The 21,514-nt window shown below is 55.7% G+C and overlaps 1 protein-coding gene across 4 annotated transcripts in view; it reads right to left on the bottom strand.

Moving 5' to 3' along the window:
• Nucleotides 1-232: 232 nt before the first annotated feature.
• ZBTB7C (zinc finger and BTB domain containing 7C) overlaps nucleotides 233-21,514 on the bottom strand; it is a 302,671-nt gene continuing 281,389 nt past the window's right edge. For all 4 annotated transcript variants that reach the window (XM_034642071.1, XM_034642073.1, XM_034642072.1 and 1 more), the window contains 2 exons: nucleotides 13,167-14,393; nucleotides 233-3,165 (listed from right to left, as the gene is read on the bottom strand). In XM_034642071.1, the coding sequence (XP_034497962.1) occupies nucleotides 2,514-3,165; nucleotides 13,167-14,377 (1,863 nt within the window). In that variant the 5' untranslated portion in view covers nucleotides 14,378-14,393 and the 3' untranslated portion in view covers nucleotides 233-2,513. The remainder of the gene's footprint in view (nucleotides 3,166-13,166; nucleotides 14,394-21,514) is intronic.

A 21,514-nucleotide genomic window follows, 5' to 3' on the forward strand; every position in this document is an offset into this window, starting at 1 on the left:
CATAGCTTTCTGCTCCTCATGAAACTGTCCTTCAAGGGACTAGTTAAGGGTCAAAGGTTTGTGTTTTTCGCAAAGATGTCTCTGAAATTATCATAAGCCCGTGACACCCCGTAGTCAAATCCTTTTGGCAGTGGACAGCTAGCCTTTGACTTGTTGCTGGTCACCTCTCACAGAAGTGCAACTCTCAATAATTTAATCAAGTCAATTAATACTGTTTAATAAATAGGCCAGAAAATTAGCTGAGAGTTTTTCTCGGCGGGGTGCGGCGTGCGACCGAAGTTATGAAGATTGTCCTTTGAATCACTAAGGCAAACTCCGTTGTGTCATTTTACATAAAGCAATCACATAAAAAAAAAGTTATAAATAGGAAAAATTCCAAAGTTTTCCCACAGACAGACAGGGAAATTGAAACACCAAAGGAAAAAAAGAAAAGAAAAAAAAGAAAAAAGGAAAGAAAAACAAAAGACATAAAACACAAGCACCCCTGCCCCCCGCAACCCATTTGCGTCAAGTTCTTCTCCATCATACAGTACTCAAGATCTTTGGATATTTTACAAAGCACGACTCCGAACTGCGGCCGAGAGAAAACAAAAAGAAGTAACGAGTCATCTGAAAAACCGCGTTTATAAGAAGTCATTACCTTTACAAAATAAAAACAAAAGCCCCAAGACCACTGGATTCCAATTTGTTCCTTTGTCCTTGTTTTCTTCTAAAGTTTGGGTCAACCCCAATCCCTTGGCTGATGGGGGGGGACATGGGGATGTCGGTGGATGGGTCCCAGAAGCAAGTGTCCGAAACGGAGACGGGAATCTAAGAGGCGGCTGCCCAGAAAGATGGCATCTGAAGACAAAAGGGGGTCAGAAGCAGTTCCCTCCGATTGGAATGGCATCTGGGGGAGTGTGGAGTCAGGGTTCTCTTCTGGGGAGCTGGGAGGAGGACAGAGTCTGTGGTCTTCTCTGGCCTTTTTGTTTTTTGTGTTTTGCTCAGGAAGAAGCCAAGGCGATAGGAAGAGCCGAAGTCTCTTGTGCCCACAGCTCCTGAATTGGGGACACCGGCCCTGGGTAATCCATGCAGATGAACCCTCCCACTGTTGGGCTGCTGAGAAACAAAGGCCGTCTCAGCAAGAGAAGGGGGGCAGGGACAGGAAAGGGGAGAAGAACAGGAAGGCGCTGGGCCAGCTAAGCGGTCTTCCTTCTCGGAACCGCTACAAACTCAGGAACCAGGGAGCGTGTGCGGGGAGCCCTAACTCCCAGAGCCCTTCAAACCCATGCTGGAGCCCGGACTCTACCTCCCACCCCTGAGGGAAGCCAAACGCCCCAGCTTCCTCCCCTAGGGATGAGGGAGGGGTGGAGGGTGCTCAAATGCAGCAAAGGGGGCAATCCCCAGCAATACCAAAGCCCCGAGAGAAACCACAACAAACATAAACCCTGGGTAACCAGGTGTTTGGTGTGTTTCCAGGAATCAGGGGGGAGGGGGGCAGTCACCAGGTGTTAACAGTTCTGTATGGGCCCCAGGAGTCCCGAGAGACTTTGTACAGCCCTGGAGGGGGTGTGTAGAGGTGGAGTCAATGATTAAAGAGTCATCCCCAGGGGCCCTGACAGACACAGTGGCCTGCCTGCCTGGAGATGCGGGCAGTCTCTGGAGTTCCCCAAAGCTGCCTGTGGACAAGCCACACCTCAGCTCTTCTCTGTCACCCTGGGCTAGTTTGGCCACATTTCTCACCGGTGCTAATAGAGAGGTGGATGTGATTAAACCAAATCCAGGGAGATGGACCTTTTCAACAGGACTTGAGGAGTGCAAAACTCCCACCTTCTCAAGAATTCTTTGTTGAGGGATAGGTGTGTAGATGTGTAGATGTGTGTGGGTGGGTTCGAGAGGGGAAACTAAGTTAGCAAGCCCCCCTTCGTAGCAGGGTAGAGAGGACTGGCCTGTCCAAGCTCACAGGACAGTGAGGGAAAAAAGGGCCCGGATTCCAGAAGCCCTCCCTGCCAAGAGGGCATTTCCCATAAGGATCCTAGGATGGCTGGAGACTAGAAAAATGGCCCAGCAGAGGCAGGTCAGTAGAGACCCTGCCATAGGGCTGCGGCTCGACTAAGATGCGTGCCCCAAGCCCTTATGGTAGGCCTCAGCCCTGCCCCATCCGGTCTGCCTCTGGCCAAGCTCCCTCCCTCCATCTAGCCCCCAGCAGCTCCAAAGTGCTCCTGGGCACCCGGGGTGTGGCCTCCTCTGTGGCAGGGCCCCTGTGAGTTTCTGTGTGACAGCCAGAGTGACAGCCAGGTGGAGGCCAGGCCCTGGGCTCCAGGCCCTTTGGGAGGAGATGTCCATCTCAGACATCTTCAAAAGGGAGGCAGGAGGCCACAGGAGGCCTGGAAAATACCACTGTTGCTGATAATATTTTTTCATGTTTCCTCTGTGATTTCAAAGACAAAGTTCAGACCCACTGGGTGGGGCAGGGGAGGCCTGATGGGAGGAGAGGGGACAGGGCCGCCGGACCGGGGTGGACGAGGACCAGCCTAGTTGTTGGCTTCAGACATGGAGGCCATGTGGTTGAGGCCGGCGAGCCCGGGGAGGCCCGCCAGGCCGGCGGCCCACGGGTCGGGCAGCGGGAAGTAGGGCCGCGCGGCCGCCACGTTCTCGGCCAGCGCGAAGGCCAACAGGCCCCCCGCGTTCCGCTCGGCCTCCAGCTGCGCGCGCCCGAACAGCTTCATCTGCGTCTCCTCGAACTGCCGCTCGAGCTCCTGCAGGCTCAGCGCGCCCTTGGGCGCCGCCAGGAAGTGCTTGGCGGGGCTGGGGCCCGGGAGGCACACGGCTGCCCCGCCCAGGGGGCCGCCCACCTCGCCCAGCGCAGGCGGCATCACGAAGGCCGCCTTGTCGGGCGCCGGGCCGCCCGGCCCGAAGAGCAGGCTGGCGGCCCTCCAGGCGGCGGGCTTGCGGCCGCGCCGGGGCCGGGCCATGCGGCAGCTCTGGCGCTTGATGTGGCGGTGCAGGTGGTCGGAGCGCGTGAAGCTCTTGTAGCAGAACTCGCACTGGTACGGCCGCACGCCCGTGTGGATGCGCATGTGGTTCTTGAGGTCGTAGTTGTGCACGAACTTGGCGTTGCAGTGGATGCACAGGTAGGGTCGCTCCCCCGTGTGCTTCCGCATGTGGATCTTCAGCTTGTCCTGCCTGCAAGGGACAGCCTGGAGTCAGTCCCCACCCAGAGTGCCAGGAGCCTCCCCTGAGCCTCTTCCCCCTTACTCCAGACCTGCCAAAGCTCGCCACTGGCCTGGCGTCCGAGTCCAGAAATGGGGCCCGTGCTAGGATGTCCTTGCACGCCCTGCCTCACTCCACACAGGCGTGGCTACTCACGTGGATTAGAGGGCTAGAGAAGGAGCCGGGTCCGGAGAGGCCTCCTTCACCCCCCGAGCTCCATTTACTCCTCCGCTCAGAATAATGAAGCTCCTATCACAGGCCTGGAAAATGGGCCCGCTGGGGACACGTCTCCCCACCAGTCAGCAGTCTGTCCTCCGTCTCTGCACGGTGTGACAACCTCGGATACTGACTCACACCTTAATTTCATGCCCGCTGTCTCCAGGCAACAGTCTTCCCTCCTGCTGGTCCTGTGCTTTCGCCCAGAGCCCCACGTCCCATCCTGGCCCCTGGGCTGTTGAGATCTGTCTGTCCTCAGCACTAATCTGGGAGCCTACGGAAGCCAGGCACACCTTGTTCAAGTCTCCTGCACTGTGGTTTCTCATCCCAAGCTGTGGGCTCTCCTCTTTGTCTGCAGAGAATTCCAGGGTTTACAAAAGAGCCAGGTGCAACAAGAATGTAGCCTAATCTAGGGCAAAGCTTTTCAGGATTTAAGTGCTATTATTCAGAGGGAAGGTATGGTGTAAAGGTGGGGCTCCCGCTGGGGTTCGGGAGCCCCTGTTCCAGCTGCAGACCCACCACTAACATGCTGAATGACCGTAGGCAAGTTACTTAACATCTCTGCACCGAGCTGAATTTGGCATTAGACATCAGTTCCTATGGTCTGGGGCTGATGGAGAGAATCTGGATTTGTGTCAGACTAGATTCAACACACCTCCTGGTGATCTTGAAAAGAAAACTGACATCACAGGGCTGTCTTCCTAAAGACGGAGCTCTCCACAAGCCAGCTAACAGAGCCTTCCAGCCTGGCTGAAGTGGAGTCAGGTGGGCTGCAAGAACTCAGCTCAGGTCCTTCTGCAGCCTTCCCCAACCAGGCCTGGCAGGTCAACCAGCTCCGTGTCCTGTCGCCTCCGTCCTCCCTGCAGGTGCGGCTCACGGGGGAAGCATCTGCCTGTAATTTTTGGCTCGGGTTTGAAGTCGGAGCAGGTGAGGAGCCCAGGCTTCTGCCCTAAAATGGCCAGATTTAAATCACGCTCTATAACCCCAGGACAGCAGGAGCAGGTCCCTGTCTCCTGGTGTCTCCTGGCCGCTAGAGGTCTCACTGGCTCTCATTTTTGGACTGGTTCCCCAGGGGTGGGGCAGGAGAGAAAAAGACATTGCCCTGTATGCTGGCAGGGACCAGGGGAGGAGGAGCAGGGAGGACAGAGGCACCCCTTCCACTTGTGCTCCCAGGAAGGCACAAGGGCCCCGGGAGATGGAGATGGGGGTGGGAAGCAGGACGGGCAGGGAGCAGGAAGTGAATGCCGCTGTCTGAAGCTGGCAGGTGTCTCCACACACCAGACCCTCGTCCTGTCCCCACTCCCTGTCCCTGCCCCTCCCACAGCCCACCAGCTGCGCCCAGGCTGCAATGGTATCTATAATCCACATGTCATCCAGCTGATTGGGGGTTTGAATGGGAAGCCGTCTTAGTGAGCATTTGGGCCAGTGGGTCTCCAACTCGAACCTGCATAAGAAGGGCCCCCAGGGCTTGAGGAGGAGCACGCTGGACCCCGCTCCCAGAGAGTCTGATTTGGGAGGTGGCGGGGGGGTGGGGGGAGAGGGCAGAGAATTCGCATTCCTAACAAGTGGCAGCCGCTGCTCTGCTGCTCGTTCACACGCCACTTGAAGAACCACCTTTGCCGGCGGGCAAGCCAGGATCCCGGGAGGCGAACTTGCCCAGGTCACGCAGAGGAATAACGGCAGAGTTGAGCCTAGAGCTCAGGCCCCGTTCCTCAGCACTGCGGGAGTGGGGTGCACGGTGCCCTTCGTACCTCAAGAGCAGTGCGACTTCGTCGGCAGGGACGGGTCTTGGGACCCCACACATTCACCAAGGCTCTCAGCGAAGGGCCGCGGCCAGCTGGTCCCTGGCTGGGGGACCTGCGTCCTCCCCAGGGCCTGGTGTTGGGTTCGGTGTGGGCTCAGCACTGGGACATTAAGTATAGCCCCTCACTGAATCCTCTCCGTGGCCTGATAAGGTGGGTGGGTATTTTTCAAAATCACTATTGCACGTAATTAGTACTATTGATGTTGACGGTCCCCTCGAATAACGGACAATGCAGATCTTCAGATATTCAAGGCCTCCTCTAAATATCCGCCACTTCTCCCAAGCTTTTCCTCAGAGCATCCAAAACAAGTCCCATTTTAGCAGCACTTAACTGAGGTGGGTCAGAAGTGCTGAGAAGGTGACTCTCACTTCCTTTACTGAGCACCTGCTATGGGCAGATGGACGCCCCATTTCACCGACCCTGGAAGGTTGTTCCTCAGACATGAGTTATGGTGTAGGCGTGGGGCCACCATTAGGGGTCTGGGAGTCCCTGCTGCAGCCGCCGACCCACCACTAACTGGCTGGGTGACCTTAGGCAAGGTACTTCACCTCTCTGTGCAGAACTGAACCTAGGGCCAGACACCAGTTCCTATTGTCCAGGACTGATGAGAGAACCTGGGTTTGTAGGCGTCAGATGCAACAAACCTAGAATAATTTCCTCACTTAGAGCACGAGCGGCTCAGCAAAATTAAGCGGCTTTCCCAGAGGTATCCAGCCAGGAGCGGCAAAGGGGCCTGGGGAGCCAGCTGGGGTCTGGTTTATTTGCAGGCTATGGTGAGGTTGAGAAAGGTAGATTTTCAAACCGGGGACCCCCAGCCTGCGGCCTCTCAGAGCTGTCTCGGAAAGTGCAGACCAGAACAATCAGAACAGCACGTTTGCAGCGGGCTTTCTGCCCCTGGGGCCAGACACCCCCCCCCGGGGGGGGGCATGCGTGGGAGGAGCTCAGCCCTGGGCAGAAGCCAGCTGTCCCTGTCCCTAAGGGTGACTTTTCTTGGTGACTTTTCTTTCATGGGAGCAGTGGGGAGGGTTCGTAGAGCTGCAAAGCCCACGACAACTTAGTAATGGAAAAAAACGGAGAGACCGTGTAGTCTACTGGGATCGCATTACTATGTCCTGATTCACGGTCTGCGCCGGCGGGCCCGGTAACCTGCATTATTAGCAGTACACTTGCCGGGACTTTGAAAGTACTGATTTTTTTTTAAGATTTTATTTTTTATTTATTCGACAGAGATAGAGACAGCCAGCGAGAGAGGGAACACAAGCAGGGGGAGCGGGAGAGGAAGAAGCAGGCTCATAGCGGAGGAGCCCAATGTGGGGCTCGATCCCATAACGCTGGGATCACGCCCTGAGCCGAAGGCAGACGCTCAACCGCTGTGCCACCCAGGCACCCCTAAAAATACTGATTTTGTTCAATCTCTTAACTCTCAAGATGAGGAAAGCAAGGACAGAGAGGGAATGGCTTTCGAAGGTCACACCTCCTCCTCATTCCTGTAACGACCTGTGCGTGTGGATATAATGGGCACGTGCAATGGCAGAGCCAGGCCTGGGGCCAGGCACGCTGCAAGGACTAGATCAGGTCCTTAGGTGCGCTGGGCCTCAGTTTCCTGACCTCCAGAATGGGGGGCTGGGCCACACCATTGTGACCTCTGGTGTTCTGTGAGCGTTTGCATCTGGGGAATGGGTTTCTACGGAATCTCCTTCTAGCTAGCTGGCTTCATAGACTCCGGCCCTTCTAGCCTTGCTGCCTCACGAATCTGACTGGTTTGTGGAGGTGGCCTAAGTTTCGCTGGAAGGTGTTCTAGCTTGAATCTCAGGAGCTGAGCTCTTCATCACTTCCTTTTGGGACCGGAGGTCTGGTGGTCCCACTAAAAATCTCCTGAGGCTGCCCCTGTCCAGCGGCCGATGTGCTAACTTACCCCTCGGCATGGCTTGCAAGGCCCTTACGAACTAACCCTTCCAGTTACTAAATGAGTAAGTTCGGGGGATCCCCAGTGACTATGGTTAACAATACTGCCTTGTATACTTGAAAGTTGCTAGGAGAGTAGATCCGAAGTGTTCTGGACATACGCACACAAAATGTAACTATCTGGGGTGAGGGATGTGTTCATGTGTACAAAACCACGTTAGTGTGGTATCACGACATTGTAGACCTCAGACTTCTATGTTACATGTCAATTATCTCTCAATAAAGCTGGAAAAAAAATATCACCCATCTACTGCACCCACACATCGCACGGATATGCTGTTCCCCTGGCAGCCACGCTCTGGTCAACTCCGTGTCTTTGAACACCTGCTGGCATGAGCTGGACTTCTAGCCGTCCCTCCCTCCCGTGCAAAGGCTGCCATATGAAACGGATGTTTGGTAAACCCCATCTCCTTCTCTTTCTGTGCAGATCTTGTGTTTGGACACCAACGTGCCATCTCTGGGGTCCCACAAGAGGTCCAAGCCCAGATGTCGGCATGCATGCTCCTTCCTCCCCAGCCGTGAGCTCTCATTCCAGCCCTCCTCCTCCCTGCACCTCTTTCTCGGTTTACTTTGGCAAACTGCACTGCCTGGCATGTCTCCCCCTCCCAACTCCCCACCCCTACCCTTCAAGGTCACATTCAAGGGCAATCCTCTACAAACCTTACCCTGTCCACCCAGGTTTTGTCCTTGGCCCTCACCTTCCAGAGCACCTGGGACCTGAGCACTGCCCCTCAAGCTAGGTCACTGGGGGCAAGGAGGGAGCCACAGAAGACAGTGTGTCAGCATCAGCTTCCCCTGTTCCCAAAATGGCCCCATGGGTGTCAGCATTGTCCCCTCCCCCCTGGCAGGGCACCAGCTCTGGGAGCCAAGCCTCTCCGTCTGCACCCTCTACGGCCCCCGCTCCACCACACGGGCACTCTCGGCGGATGGAAACTTTGCTCAGAGGCCGCCTTTGCGGCTTCTGTTTTCTATGCATGTTATTTCCTGGGCAGGGGCCTTGTCCCCGGCTCCTGCAGCCCTGTCTGGTCGGAAGACCAGGCAGCAAGATGATGCAGGAGGAGCACATTCCCGGGCAGGGAGCACTGGCCCAGCCGCTGCAGATAAGGAAGCAAGGCTGTCAGGACGAATCATGAGCAGGGATCAGGTACTTGCTGCGCCCCGGGCGGTGACGCCGTATCTCACCAAAGCCTATGGAGTTGGTGTCGCCACCTTCACCACGAGGAAGTGGGGACAGAGAGGCTGCGGCAATGTGTCCATAGCTTCCCTGATCTCGGGCAATATATGGAGGGAGTCATGGGCCTGGGGACAACCGTCGGAAGCACCTGCTCTAAGCCCCGCATATGACACATGGGAACCTGAGGCTCAGAGAGAGGAGGAGGCCGAGGTCACCCTGCCCGTTAGAGGCAGAACCAGGCCCCGAACCTGGGCTCCCTGATTACCACTCTGGTGCTCTTTCCAAGCCTCCACAGTCCGCTGAGACACTGAGTCCCCTAACGACCGCCCCACCCCCGTCCAGCTGCACTGAGCAGGTGCCCGGCACTGCTTTCTCAGCCCTCGCTCAGTCCGCGGCACCGAAGCTACCCGACCTGCTTTGATGGGAACCTGTCAGACACTTTTGTATTCTGCGCGGTTGGTACACCACATGGAGCGTGCAGTGGGGGCTCATGGTGCGTTTGTTGACTGACCCATGACCTGCTGGTGCAGGATCCGTTCTCAGAACCCCCCAGCTCCAACTCCAGTGTGTTCTGGCTCGCCCTGACTCCCTGGTTTGCCATTCCCTTCCATGACCCTGCCCTGGGGACCAGCCCAGGCCATGTGCACCCAAGCCTTGATCTGCATTCCCCCTTCCAGCCCAGAGAGCTCATCGTGGTGGGAAAGATGTGCCGGTCCTTATGAGCTCATGCCCCCAAGTGAAGAAAAGGGCCACGGGGTCTCGCCCAGGGTCCCCAGCCTCCATGGGGGCTCCCAATCGCGATAATGCTTTCCCAGCACCATCCGCCCACACTTCTTGGTAACCTGATGGTCGAGACAAACCCTCTTCCTGGTGCCACCGCTAATGACATTGCATTATCTTAATAAGGTCCCCAGGGCTGCCAGGAGTGGGAGGGCTAGAGGGAAAATACAGGAAAAAGGAAGCAGCCAGGCTCCTGGCCTGGTCTGGAGAGCAGACCACTGCCGGGGTGTGGAGCAACCAGCAGGAGGCTCATGCTGGCGGCAGGTGTCGGAGGCGAAGCCTTGCAGCCTTTATGGGCTGGTGGCAGGAGGCCCAGTGGAAACTGGTGAGGTCACAGCTGGCCAGAGAATGCTGCTTGGGGTGCGAGGCACAGGCAGAAGGACTCCAAGTGATTGCAGGGTGACCAGAGCTAGGAGGGGACAGGATGGGGCCAAAGAGACATAGTCTGGTTGAAGGCTTTGAGGCCCTGCCTGGGGCTTTGGGGGTGTCTCATTTCTGGAAGGATCAGTGGAAAGCTGATGGTCCCCAGGGCTGGTTAAAATCGAGAGGTGAGGGTCTGACGCCAAGGAAGAGACAACACCATGGCAGGGGAGGCCTTCCCCTCTCTTCTTGGAGAACCACAGAAGGAGAGCTACAGGGAGGGCTTTGGGGGCAGAATGAGTTCTGTGGGAAGGACTCCCCGATCCTTCCGCCACCACGTTCCCATGGGGCGTGGACATCCTGGGAGTTGGCATCTGAGGCCATAACTCAGAGCCCGGGGCAAAGGGCCACTTTGCAGGAGGGTGGGCTCCTCCAACATCCCTTGGGGTGATGGGAGGTGGGGTCAGCATCAAGGGGAAGGGAAAGGAGGCCTGACCAGCGAGCAGAAGCTCAGCTGTGTTTAAGGAAAGAAAGGGAAAAGAGTGTCCAAGAGGAGGAGTTGAGGGCGGCCAGTCCAGGCTCCCTCAGCCTCTGGGGGGCCAGGGCCCCAGGAGCGGCTTGGCCTGGCAAGGGAGGCTGGGAAATGAGTCAGAGGCAGCGGCTGCTTTAAGCGGCTGCTGAAGTAAGTGCCTCTCCATCTGGGGAGGGAGGGAAGGTGTTGTGGGCGGCGGTGCAGGGAGTCAGCCCCCAAGAAGGTTCCCGTGGAAGGGCTGCAGGGGGACTTGACTACAGGGAGAGGTACAAGAAACCCAACCCGGACAGGGCAGGGGACAGAGAAGAAGCCTTGCGGGGCAGCTCCGGGAGGGGGCAGGAGGGAAGCACAGGGCCGGCTAGTCTGAAGAATGTGACAGGGAGGGCGGTCAGCCACAGCCCACGGTACGAAATCAAGTCCCCAGAGTCCCTTGTGTGAGGAGGCCAGGAAAATGTCCAACCTCCCCCCCACTCCAGGGCGCCTCTGCTCCTGGGAAGGGGGGCCCCAAGAGCAACTCTGATCTTTCTCAGCAGGAGTCCAGTGGGAGCTGGGTGAGGGGAGGTGCTGACGGAGGCAGGAATGCAGCTGCTTCAAGGGGGCCCAGATGGCAGTCGCTGAGCTGAGCAGGGGCAGACCGGAGGGAGGGCAGGGCAGACCCACGGCTGATCTGGCCGGGAGGGCTGGTGAGGCTACCGGCACAGAGGCCCCCTAAGTGATCATCAGGAATGCGCTGGGAGGGAGGGTTCTGGAATGCAGCCCTCCTATACAACCCAGTGTCCTGCCTGAACCAGGAGGCCTACTCAGAGAATGTTCTTGTGTCAGGAGGGCAAAAAGTCTGTCTGCAGTGACTGACCAAGTTAACACTTTCCCTAGGGAAGGCAGGGCCCACAGACTGGCGTGGCCTGCGCAGATGGCTGTGTGTGTGGGAAAGGCCCGGGGGGGGAGGGCCAGAGAGGGAAGGGACTTGGGGTGCTGGGCAGGCTCGCCATGTGGCATGCTGAGACGTGCATCCCCCTGCAGCCACATAGCCAGGGCTCCCCTGAAGGGAAGAGGGGTCCTGGAGTCAGCCCTGTGTGAAGGCAACAGGAGTGGGAAATTAGGGATGTGGACCCCGGATGGCAGGAGGGGGTGTTCTGGCTGACTTGGGACCTGGCTTTGCTGGATCTGGCCTGTGAAGAGTGTCCTTGTCTTTGAAGTCATTCCCAAGGGACTGGGCTGGGAGTCACAGGCTGGAAATGGGTGAATGGTACTCGAATGTGGATCGCGCCCTAGTTTATCTCCCCAATATTATCCCCGTGCTTTTGTCACACGTCGTCCAGGTGTTCTAGCCTGGCCTGTGGGGCGAAGGTGAATTCAGGAGAAGGCAGTGGTGGTGGTGGGGTGGTGGAGGTGACTAGTGTGGCAGGGCCATTAGTGAGGGATATCCCAGGGGAGGGGAGTCCCAGGCACTCTGGGTCCAGCTGCTCAGTGGCAGTAACAGGAACAGAGCGCCCTGAGGTCAGCACTGTGGGGAAGAAGGACCGCACCTGGGGTACGTGGGGCCCTGCCCCTCTGCACCTGGAGACGTTCTCTCCACTGCCAGCTCCAAGCATCTGGAAGAGATTCTGTTTGGGGTTTCCCTCGAAGAAGCAGCTGTGCGGGGACCCCAAAGCCACCTTGGAAACAACCAGTATTGTCCCTCGAAACAGTCACCAGAGGAGCCCGCAGAGCTCTGCTAGCCATGCCACTGTCACATGAACAGATTTCTGATACCCTTCTCGGGAAACCTCAAATAGAGTTTTGAAGCCACCCAAGATAGTGGATCTCATTACTTTATAAGACTCATCTTATTTTTTCCCCTGAAAAGTACTGTTCCTGATTTGCTATTATTCAACTCGGCTCAAAAAAAAAACCTAATTAATTAATTTTAAAAGAGTCACACTCTCCTCAAAGGCCAAAGCTGGGGCCCACCTAGGAAAATCCAAACAACGAGCCCCCAGCAGTTCCCAAAGAGAAATCTCCAAGAGGATATGGGGTAATGGCGGCACCACTGGCACAAGTGTGGGTCTCAAGGGGAGTTTTTTGCCAGGGACAGAGGCAGTGAGGGGAAAGGACCTCATCAGGGAAGTCACGGTCACAGGGCAGGTGTCCACCAGGCTCTGTCCACATTCGATCCACAGAAATGACCAAGCCCTAATACAACACCACTCACTGGAACTTTCTTCACTGTCGAAGGGGCCGGGAGGGTCAGCCTCACACCAGTGACCACAAACAGCACCAACAGACCATATTTTCCCAAAATGGGGGCCAGCAAAACCGAGCAGGGAACACATCTGAGCCCACAGCACCCCACCAATCAGTTTTGAACCCACAAGTTGCAGTGAGAGAAGGTGCATAGCACACACTTGCTGAATGGCACAGAGTCTGTGGAAGTGGAGGGTTTGTAATGTGTTGATTTCAAATTTCAAATTTTATAACCGCATGAAGTTAACCCCTTCCTAACATGGAGAGTCAAGGGGGAGAACATAAAGAGGCTTATCCTTCAGATCAGACCCAGAAGGGGACTGAGAGGACTACAGGGGTCTCTGGGGTCTCCTGGTCACAGGTTTTGCTGTCATATGAGTCCCAGCTCGGGCGTTTTCCTCTCCGTGTGCTTACAGGTGGCCACCTGGCCACAGGGAGCAGACTGCTTATCTGCAAACAAAGGCATTGGCACCTCCCCATCTTCCAGGGCGTGGCTGTGGTGACGGCCTGTGCGGCACATTTAGGACAGTCCCTGGCAGGCCGAGCCGTGCACCCAGTGAAATCAAGAGGCGGCACTCCATGCGGGGGCTTCAACCTGGCTCCCTGGATCCACAGTGGGGAAGGGGAGAGGGAGGTCAAGCAAGCAAGGGGCCGAGGCCCCGCCCTTCTGACTTACCCAGAGCAGCTCTGCGCTCATCTCTACTCTGTCCTGGCCTTCCACCTCATATTGTATTTCGAAAACATCTCAGCTCTGAAAACGAGTTTGGAAATCCCCACACCAGGTAATGCCTAGCACGCCTTCTAGCAAATAAACTTGACATGCATCTCAGATCCAGCTGGGCTTCCCCCGAACCGGCTGTCTCCATCCCAGCCCTCTGTGCCCTACGCCGTCACCCGCCCCCAGGGCACTGATACGCACCTGGTGAAGCGGACCTCACAGATATTGCACATGTATGGCTTCTCCCCGGTGTGGGTCCTCATGTGCCGCGGCAGCTTCCCGGCCCCCATGATGACTTTGTGGCAAATGGGGCACTGCTGGGAGGCCTTGGGCTTCAGCTTGCGCTCCTCCACCAGCGGCCAGGGCGGGAAGAGGCCTCCCAGGTGGGTGGCACTCAGGAAGTTGAGATAGGCACCATAGTCACTCTCCGCCTTGATGGGGCCCAGTGGCCCCCCGGGAAGGTCAGGGAACATGTCCTTGAAGAAGTCGCTAGGGAAGGGGGGCGGTGGGGGTGGGGGCAGCTCCTCTTTCTCCTCCTCCTTGATCTTCCGGTTCTTGATGACCAGGTCCAGTGGCCCACTGTCCATGGGCTGCTCGGGCAGCTGGGCGAAGGCACCGAAGTCCCCTGGCCAGAGGTGCGGGAAGAAGTCGGGGGCGAACGGAGATAAGGAGGGCCTCCTGTCGGTGATGTTGGCCTTGGGGTACAGGTTCTCCCTCAGCAGAGATTCAATGGAGAAGTCCCGGATCATGCCCAGATGCCCGGGGCCGCCGGCCTGGAAGGGGTCGGGGGAGTCCCCGGGCGTGTCCGAGTAGGCCTTCTCTGTGAGATGGTCCGTCTTGGAAGGGCTTTGGTGGCAGTTGATGTCCTGGGGGTCAGGCAAGTTTTCTTGATCGGCAAAGTCCTCCGTGTCGTCATCCTCGTCCTCTTCCTCTTCCTCCTCTTCCTCCTCCTCATCCTCCTCGTCCTCATCATCCTCGTCATCGTCGTCGTCCTCCTTGTCGTCCTCCTCCCCGCCGTCCCCGCCGGGCTCCATGATCTCCAGACACACGTTCACGATGCACTGGATCTCCAGCATCCTGGCAGCGTTGAGAATGTGCTTGACGTTGGAGGCGGTGATGGTGAGCGTGGAGGTGTAGGCGAAGTCCAGGATGGCGGCCAGGGCCTCGGGCTGGACGAAGTCGATCTCATAGACGTCCGGCTGGCTGGCCAGGGCGCCGGCCGTGAAGAGCTTCTTGAAGTACTTGCTGCAGGCCGCCAGGACGGAGCGGTGCGTGCGGTACTCCTGCCCCTGCACCACCAGCAGCACGTCGCAGAGCAGGCCGTCGTGCCGCTGCTCGTTCAGGCTGCACAGGACCTCGCTGCTGTGGTTGGGGAAGGGAATGCCGATGAGCTCGTCGATGCCATTGGCCATGGTCTCAGCCAGAGCCCTGCGGGGACGCACAGAGAGGAGACTGGGGTTAGAGGTGTCGTCCCGGGAGGGGACCCCCAGCGTTGGGGCCCCCGGGGAGGCCGGGTTGGCGGGCGCACTGCCCACAGAGCCTCTGCCTTTGCTTAAAGGCCTCCCCCTCCACCAGGAGGCCAGCCCTCCTCCCCCTTGGCTTTGCCAAACACCCCCTGCAGCTCAGAGCCTAGCTTGCCAGCCAGGCTTTTCACTGTCCGACGTGCGGGCTCTCTCCGGGGACCCCGGAGGCCCTTGGAGTCAGGCTTCTCACTGGGCAGCTGGCATATGCCATGCAACCCAGGCTGTGGAAGCTTCTCGTGAGCACATTTTCACTGAATTCCACTTCATTAGCAAGCAGCTGCGAAACACCAGAATGGACCACGTGAGCCTCAACCGCTCTGTGTGCTACAGGGATGGCGTCCACCACCTACTCCCACGAAATCCATGGGTCAAGGCCATAGGGGGAAGTTCTCTTACCACTCAGGGCTCCTGCTGGGAAAATGCTCTGTTTTTTTGTGTGTGTGCGTGTTTTTTGTTTTTTTCCCACAAAGCGTCTGACTCAGGTAATGCATGAACATCTTGATCCTATTGGCTCCGGTTAAGAGCTGAGCTGGGGTGCCCCCCCACCCCGTTTATGTTGAAGTCTTTTTTTTTTTTAAAGATTTTTTTAATTTCTTTATTTGACAGAGATAGAGACAGCCAGCGAGAGAGGGGACACAAGCAGGGGGAGTGGGAAAGGAAGAAGCAGGCTCATAGAGGAAGAGCCTGATGTGGGGCTCGATCCCATAATGCCGGGATCACGCCCTGAGCCGAAGGCAGACGCTTAACCGCTGTGCCACCCAGGCGCCCCTATGTTGAAGTCTTAACCCTTGGTATCTCAGAATGTGACTGTCTTTGGAGGTAAGACCTTTGAGGAGGTGATTGAAGTTACGACCAGGTTGTAGGAGTGAGCCCTCATCTGGTCTGACTGGTATCCTTGTAGGAGGAAAGGAGGCCACAGACACACACGGAGGGACCACCCCACGAAGACATAGCGAGAAGACAAGTCAAGGAGAGAGGCCTCGGAAGAAACCAAACCCGCAGACACCTTGACCTTGCACTTCCAGCCTCCGGAACCGTGAGAAAATCCATCTCTGTTGTAGGAGCCCGGGCTGCTCTCTTAAGGCAGCCTGAGCACGAATACAGCCACTAGGAACCTTAAAAAACCAGTTTCGTGGCCCATTTTCAGCATGGGCATGGGGGCCTTAGGGCATATGTTTTGCCTTGTGGACCTCACTTCTGGCTTCATCTCAGTTGATGAAGTTTCTCTCCTTTGGCAAATCTTGATTTTTTTTTTCTTTTAAATACTGACCTCCTCTATATGTATATCTGTGAGCTGTTTCAGGTATAAATACACATTTAAATTCCATGTTAAATTCGAGTACCTTGTTCGTTAATGCATCATGTCTGTATTCTGTTACCCTCAGGGAAACACATCCCCTACAGGGAGAAGCCTCTTCTGAGACCCCTTAGCATTCTATATATACAAAAATGAAGTGTGGCCAGTGAGAGCCACCAGGAGGGAGAGGTGCAGGACGGAGGACACCAGGTATCACCTCCCTGCAGGGAGCAAGACTCACAGCCCAAGCCAGCAGGTTCGACCTGGACAAAAAGCCAGCTCAATTTTTGTGCCACTACCTGGAGGACCCTTCTTCTTAGGGCAAAGCTTGATTGTGGCCCATGCATAAATCCTAGCAAAGGCCCGGCCCGTACCCCAGTGCGATTACAGTGGAGAGAAAATAAAAATAAAAACAAAACCTGAAAGCCTCGTGCTCCCGTGGGAAGAGCTTTGGGGATCTCCACACATTTATCTTCTGGATGTTTCTACCCTGGGAAGGCAGATGCAGTGGGAGGGGAGGAGTGAGGAGTACCGGGCACACAGTATGTGCCCAGAAGGGGGTCTGGAGGTACCAAGAGCTTGGCAGGAAGTGCAGGGTGCTGGTGCTCCTTCCCCTTCCCATCCCCTCCAAGGCCCAAGGCTTTCCTGAGCCATCCCACTGGGAGGAGGGGCTCAGAAGCTTTCCCAGAATGAAGGCCTTGCTGCCTTCCCACCTTCTCATCTTTAAAAGGGCCAGAGACCCCACAGGCTGTGCGCTCATTCCCTAAATAGTCACTGGGTTTCTCCCTCCACCAGGCACTGCCCTGATCTCTGGGGATGCACAGAGAGCAGACTAAGAAGGCCCTTGCTCTAACCCAGGTTACAGAGACATAACTGTGATAAAGATACGCAAGATTCACCAAAGAGGAATGAGAGCTCCCCACACACCTCTCAGAATGGCCAAAATAGAAACAGTGATAACACTAAATGCTGGCAAGGATGTGGGGAAACTGGACCACTCAGCCATTGCTGGTGGGCATGTAAAATGGTACAGCCTCTCTGGAGAACAATTTGGTGGTTTCTTAAAAAACTAAATATGCAAATACCATATGACCCAGCAGGCCACTCCTGAGCATTTATCCCAGAGAAAGAAAGACTTGGATCTGCACAACCTCAATGCAAATGTTCCCAGCAGCTTCGTGTATAGTAGTCAGTAATTGGAAAGAACCCTGTGTCCTTTAACAGGTGAGTGGTTCATCAAGCCGCAGCGTGTCCATACCGGGGAGGACTAGTCAGCAATCAAAAGGAATGAGCTACTGATACATAAAAATCCCTGGATAAGCCAGCGTGAGAAGAGCCAATACCAATGGGTTACATCCTGTATGATTCCATTTACATAATGTTCTCGAGGTGGCATAATTATAGAGATGCGGAACATGGGAGGGGTTGCTAGTGGCTGAGGTGGGGGCCGGGCAGGAGGGAGGTGGGTGTGGCTATCAAAGGGCCACATGAGCCACCCTCCTGGTGACAGGAATGTCCTGTAATTGACTGCATCAAGGTCAGTATCGTGGTTGATGTCTTCCTGTGATCTTGAAAGCTGTTACCATTGGAGAAAACTGGGTAAGGTGGACATGGGATATCTGGACTATTTTTTAAAACCAAACGTGAATCAACAAATTACGTCAAAAATAAAAAGTTCAGTTTTAAAAATCAAATGGTAGGAAACAACCTAAACCAATTAATAAATCTTCTTCCACCCCGATGTTATGTATCATCTATCCGTAGTAGTGAGTGAGGTGGTGGGAAAGGGAGACTACTTTACTCAGTGTGGTCAGGGAGGGCCTCCTTGAGGAGGTGTCCTTTGCCTGGATGGTGAGAAGGATCCAGTCATGGGACGATGTAGGGAACAGTATTCCAGGCTTTGGGAACAGCAAGTGCAAAGTGGGCAGTCCCACCAAGGCGCTGTAGGTCTGGGGGGCCAAGTTCTGCTCTGAATGGCCCCATCTAACCTGGTTCTCGTCTACTGAGAAACCATTCCAACTCTACATCTCTCCGGGAGGCTCGGCTCCCCCTGAGGTCCTGTGTAGGCCTCCCCTCTTTCTCTCTGACCAGGGAGGGCATCCCCAGCCTGCAGGCTTCCACTGTCCATGCCACAGAGTGAGTTCTGAGGCTCCTCCCTTCCCTGACACCCCAGGCCTCCCTGCTGTCATGGTGGGCACCAGAGGGAAAGTGGAGGGCTTGAGAATCCCCGGCAAGCTGAGAGGCTCCAGGCTGGGTGGCTCCTTCACGGCTGCCATGGCTGCTGTGGGTCCCAGGTGGGCGGCTCGTTGCAGCCAGGTGCAACATGACCTTCTTTGCAGTGAGTAAGGGGACCCGAGCACCCTGGTCCCCACCGCCTTGGCCCCCAGCTTCCTGCTTCAGACACTCAGGCTTCCTAGGGCCGACTGGCAGGACAGGGCCGGGCCAACCTCGGCCAGCACCTTCTCTCCGCAGGCCAAGACCCACCCTACACAACGGGGTTCCCGAATGAGGGATCAGGACCGTCATCGGGCCTCGGGCCTGCTCATCTTCACAACCACTGGGATTTAGCTCCTATCATCATCAGCATCCCTATCTTACAGAGGCGGAGAAGGAGGCACAAAGGATAAATTATAGAAACATAAAGTCATGGCATAAAGATCTGAGTCTGAAGCCTGGCTCCCCAGGCCAACCTCTTAACCACAACCGACCTACCTCCTACCCCTGCCCCACAGAGGCAACCAAGAAGGGCCGGCCGTCCCCGCCATCACCTGACGGGCTCAGACTCTGGGCCTGCAGAGAGGCTCAGGCGTGGCTCTGTGCAGGAGGGGTGGGAAGGGTTTGGGTCGGCAGGGGAGGGTGGCCCTACCTTCCCAGGAGGGCCACGTAGGCAGGGGCAGCGGGCAGACGAGGGCTTGGCCGGCCTCAGGAGCTGCAGCATCAGGAAGACTTCCCAAGCAAGCTCTGGGATGCTGCCTTTGTCAGGGTGGGCAGTGGCTCCTCTGAGACCCCAGAGGGGACCCGAGAACTCACCCACTTGCTCCCGGGCAGCCTCCCCTGCTCCGTGCCAGCACCCTCTTGCTGGGGGTTCTGGCAAAGCTCCGCCAGGCGACAGGGGAGGAGGGGAGAGGAGGAGACAGAGCTGAGGCTCCATCGGGCTTTCCCGTCGCACCTTCTGAGCTGACTGCCCACAGCACTGATCTCACATTTGCCCCCCATCCTAGCCCTGTACCCCCTTCCCTCTAATCCCCCAACATGAATCCTGCTTCTCAGCCTCCGTGCCTTTGCTCATGCCGAGCTCCTGGCTGGAGAGCACCCACCACCCTGCGCGTCCAGCATCCTCCTTCTTCAGGGGGCCCCACGCCACCCACACTTCAAGACTCCACTCAGATGACCCTTTCTCCATCTCTCAGTTCAGATGCCAGGCCTCTCCAGCCTTTAATCTCCCGAACTCCTGATGACTCCAGCCATTTATCTTACTCTGCCTTGTACTGTAACGTATTTTCTGTGTCTTGGTGTTTCTGCTAGATTCTAAGCTGCTCGAGGGCAGACTGTCATTACGATGCTTAGCACAGTCCCGGCATGCAGTTGGTGAAGGTCTACGGCAGGGGCCCGGCAGCACTGAACTTACTGTTGTGCGGGTCTTCACTATACAATGGCACCGCCTCTAAGGGCAGACTCAAAGCTGTCCCCCACCCCATGATTCTTGCCTTGAGTGGTCCCCTTCCTCATGAATAGGACTGACCTGTGTAACCAATGGCGTTTGTGGATGTGATGTGACTTTTGACAGGAGGTCATAAAAGGCTTTCTGGGGGAAGCCAGCTGCCATGGTATGGGGACACTCAAGCAGTCCTATGGAGAGGTACACATGGCAAGGGACCATGGCTTCCTGCCAGCAGCCAGCACCAGCTCACCAGCTGTGCAAATGAGCCACTGTGAGAGTGGGTCCTCCAGCCCCAGTCAAGCCTTCAGATGACAGTGGCCCCACTGACAGCCTGCCTGCAACTCTCTGAAAGATGCTGAACCGGAGGCACCTAGCCAAGCTACTCCTGAATTCCTGACCCACAGACACTGTGAGATAGCAAACGTTTACTGTTGGTTTAAGTTTCTCGGTTTTAGAGGATTTGTTACACAGTGATAGGTGGCTTACGCAGGGGCACTACTGACTTCACAGACATTATAGATATGCACCGTTGAGCAGATGGCGGTTAAAAGCTTCAGTCTAACAAAATCAGCATATTACAAGGCTGTTTTGATAGATGCAAGTAGACATAGTGAGGAAATGGCACCTTCTCCAAATTCCCACCAAGCTGCCACATGGGCAGCAGGGTCCTTGTGCTCAGAGACCCGTTCTCATCTCAGGTGATGGTTTGTAAATGAAACTGTGACTGTTAAGTATCAAGTCAAGATCAGTAAAATCCCAGAAAATCAGTTCTTTATGGAGAGCCAGGTTTTCTTGCTTGCTAAGGGCTTATTCCTTTAAAGACAAACACGTTTTAAATGTTTCTCAGAGAAAATTCTTACAATTATTTAAGCTTTCTCCCACCTTTTAAAATAGAGGAGACACANAGGGGCGCCTGGGTGGCTCAGTTGGTTAAGCGTCCAACTCTTGATTTTGGCTCAGGTCATGATCTCAGGGTCCTGAGACTGAGCCCCACGTCAGGCTCCAGGCCGAGTGTGGAGACTGCTTAAGATTCTCTGCCTCCTTCTGCCCTTCCCTCACCACCTCCCGCAGCTCACTCTCTCTCTCAAAAAGAAAGAAAGAAAAGAGGTGCCTGGGTGGTGCAGTCATTAAGCATCTGCTTTCGGCTCAGGGCGTGATCCCAGTGTTCTGGGATCAAGCCCCACTTCAGGCTCCTCCGCTAGGAGCCTGCTTCTTCCTCTGCCAGTTCGCCTGATTGTGTTCCCTCTCTTGCTGGCTCTCTCTCTCTGTCAAATAGATAAATAAAATCAAGAAAGAAAGAAAGGAAGGAAGGAAGGAAGGAAGGAAGGAAGGAAGGAATGAAGGAAGGAAGGAAGGAAGGGGAAAGAAACCCAGCTTTAGAAGTCCTCCAGTACAAATTTCTTGAATGTGACTTGAATTTTTGTATCATTCTGTGTCCTGTTTCATAAGCAGTCAAGAGAGCTGGCTAGCATTTACAATAATAATCGATACTAGCTACCATTTATGGATGGCTCGTAACAAGTCAGTCATTGCACCTCAAATTCTTCCTCAGCTGACACAGTTCTGAAAGGTACCTATTTTTCATTCTCACCTCCAATTTAGAGATCCAGAAACCGGTATGCAGAGTGTAAGTGAGCTACCAAAGCCACAAGCCGGCAAGTGTCACGGCAGGATTTGAACCCAGGGGCACTTGGTGCCAAGGCTCGTATTCATTCCCCTCCACCATGCTGCCTCCTCCAAAGTCTAACTGGGATTTGAATGCTTCTCCCCAAAGCTTGTCTCTTACTTTGGAGATTTATCAGAGCCGGGGCCGAGGGATGTGTGCCAGGGGGCTGAGACCCATGTGTGTCAGGGGTCTCAGTGCCAAGTACAAATGAGAGGTGCGGACGGAAAGGCATCAGAGCCCCATGGCCTGGGCAATCAGGCCCGGCTCTCAGGAGGAGGGGCCTTGTCTGCGCTGTGCAGGGTCAAGAGCGTTTCACTGGACAGACGGGCAGGAAGAGCATCATTTGGATCTGGAAGGCTTTAGGTTTCCAGAATCCCCTCTGAAACTATGTTCAACCTGGAT

Source organism: Ailuropoda melanoleuca, chromosome 14 (assembly GCF_002007445.2).
Source record: "Ailuropoda melanoleuca isolate Jingjing chromosome 14, ASM200744v2, whole genome shotgun sequence".
Classification (NCBI taxonomy): domain Eukaryota; kingdom Metazoa; phylum Chordata; class Mammalia; order Carnivora; family Ursidae; genus Ailuropoda; species Ailuropoda melanoleuca.